At 37.6% G+C, this 1773-nt stretch overlaps 1 protein-coding gene across 1 annotated transcript in view; it reads left to right on the forward strand.

The window, feature by feature from the left end:
• Positions 1 to 1773, forward strand: part of OVCH2 (ovochymase 2) — an 18787-nt gene that overhangs the window by 2594 nt on the left and 14420 nt on the right. The window contains 1 exon segment of the mRNA XM_006770934.1: positions 227 to 378. Coding sequence (XP_006770997.1) covers positions 227 to 378 — 152 coding nt within the window.

Below are 1773 nucleotides of genomic sequence, written 5' to 3' on the forward strand. Positions count from 1 at the left end.
CTTCACAGTAGAAAATATTTTTTCATGCTACCTATGTTCTATGTGACAAAAGCTGAATAACCCTTCGTACTGCAAACCACAGCAAACCCCACAACTAACTTAAAGCCATTTTGTAGTCTTTCTACATGATCCAGGCCCTATAGTTTTTCTTGCTCATAAGACTTTGCTGTGTCCCTCAATCTCAGAAGCTATCTAATAATTTTTTTTGGTCTTTTCATTTCTCCAGCTTCCACTTGTGGGCAGAGTCAAGTGAAGGCACAGCCCTGGAATTACCTGAATGGTTTTAGTCGCATTGTTGGGGGAAGCCAAGTGGTAAAGGGCTCTTACCCATGGCAGGTGAGTCTCAGAGAACATTATCTGGTGGGTAGACTATGAGCTGTTTTAGGATTTGATACTTCAAAATCACCTGCTACTCACTAGTGCACTCCATTCGGCCTAGCTCGTCATCAGAGAGCTCATGAGTGTGTACAAGGGTTCAAGTCCCTCATGCTGTAGACCAGTTATACTGCAGAAACGGTGTGCCCAGAATAGCTACATGCACTATTGGCTTGTTTCCAAAATTGAAAAAGACATCCCAAACTTTCAACTCCTAAAACAAAAATCCCACTTTAAGATGAAAAACTTTTAAATTTACAATTTAAAAAATAATTTCCCGATTCAATGCATAGATTTAAAATATACTTATCTCCTTATAGTTAAAGATGGCCAGGGAAATCAAAGGTGTCATATCCACAAGTCTACTTTATGTCTGAGGTTTAAGATTTGTACCTATTCCATATGACCTCTCAGGGAATAATCAAGCCTACTACCTTCTTAGTAGCTAATGTCTGAAGAATTCTGTCTCAGTCTAATTTCCTGGTCCTCCCCTGTCATAGAAATGTCTTTGAGCTTCTGCCCTTGCCAGTGGTGTTCACATTTATGCTCCTTACAAGTCCCCCACCTTTATATTTTACCCTGGGAGCCACACTATATTCTTGTCATTTACTTTTGCAAGTAGAGTAATAGCTCTTTATTTTTACTTCTCTTAAGCCAGTCATATGAACTTTTAGTCCAGTGGGTATTTAGAATGGTTGGTCGATTGAGTTTGTATTCACTAGGTTGATGAATTAACTTGGTTGAAGAGCTGATTGATCAGTTGCTTACTTGGCATTTGGTTAGCTAGTCAATTCAGAAGTCCACATTCAAATCATAGTCAGGGATGAATCACTGACTTTCACTTACCTGCTGTTTATTATATTCTTAGCCTTTTCTCTGTATTAAATATTTTTTTCAATCATTCATTGAATAATATTTGGTCAAAAGGGAACAATTCTAATAAATTGCTTACTTTCTTATTCCAACAATGGAATTATAAGTATTACTTGTACCCTGTAAGTCATTTTAGAGTCAAAGCAAATATCATGAACAAGATAAACCAAAGATGGAGGCAGAGTAAAAAATAGGCTTGAAGAAGTGGTAGAGGTCAAACAGTTAAGAGTCCCAGAAAACTGTAGGACCAGACTATCTCTCCAAGAGGCTTGGAGGACTTGGAGCACATGTTTTAAGACTCTTTAGCCCTCCCCCATGGCCTTTCTCTCAGACCTGCTCCTCTGGATTCTGCTGTATCTTACTATTCTTTTTGTTTTCTCTTCATTTATAGATATTGTTTATATTGTTAGAGTAACAGTATGAATATTATTATAAAAATTAATAAATGCCATCAATGCATAAAAAATAAATACTATAGCCAATGATCTGAGATTAACCACCTGGGAACCAGGCTTGGAAGGACCC

Source organism: Myotis davidii, unplaced genomic scaffold (assembly GCF_000327345.1).
Source record: "Myotis davidii unplaced genomic scaffold, ASM32734v1 scaffold1185, whole genome shotgun sequence".
Lineage (NCBI taxonomy): Eukaryota > Metazoa > Chordata > Mammalia > Chiroptera > Vespertilionidae > Myotis > Myotis davidii.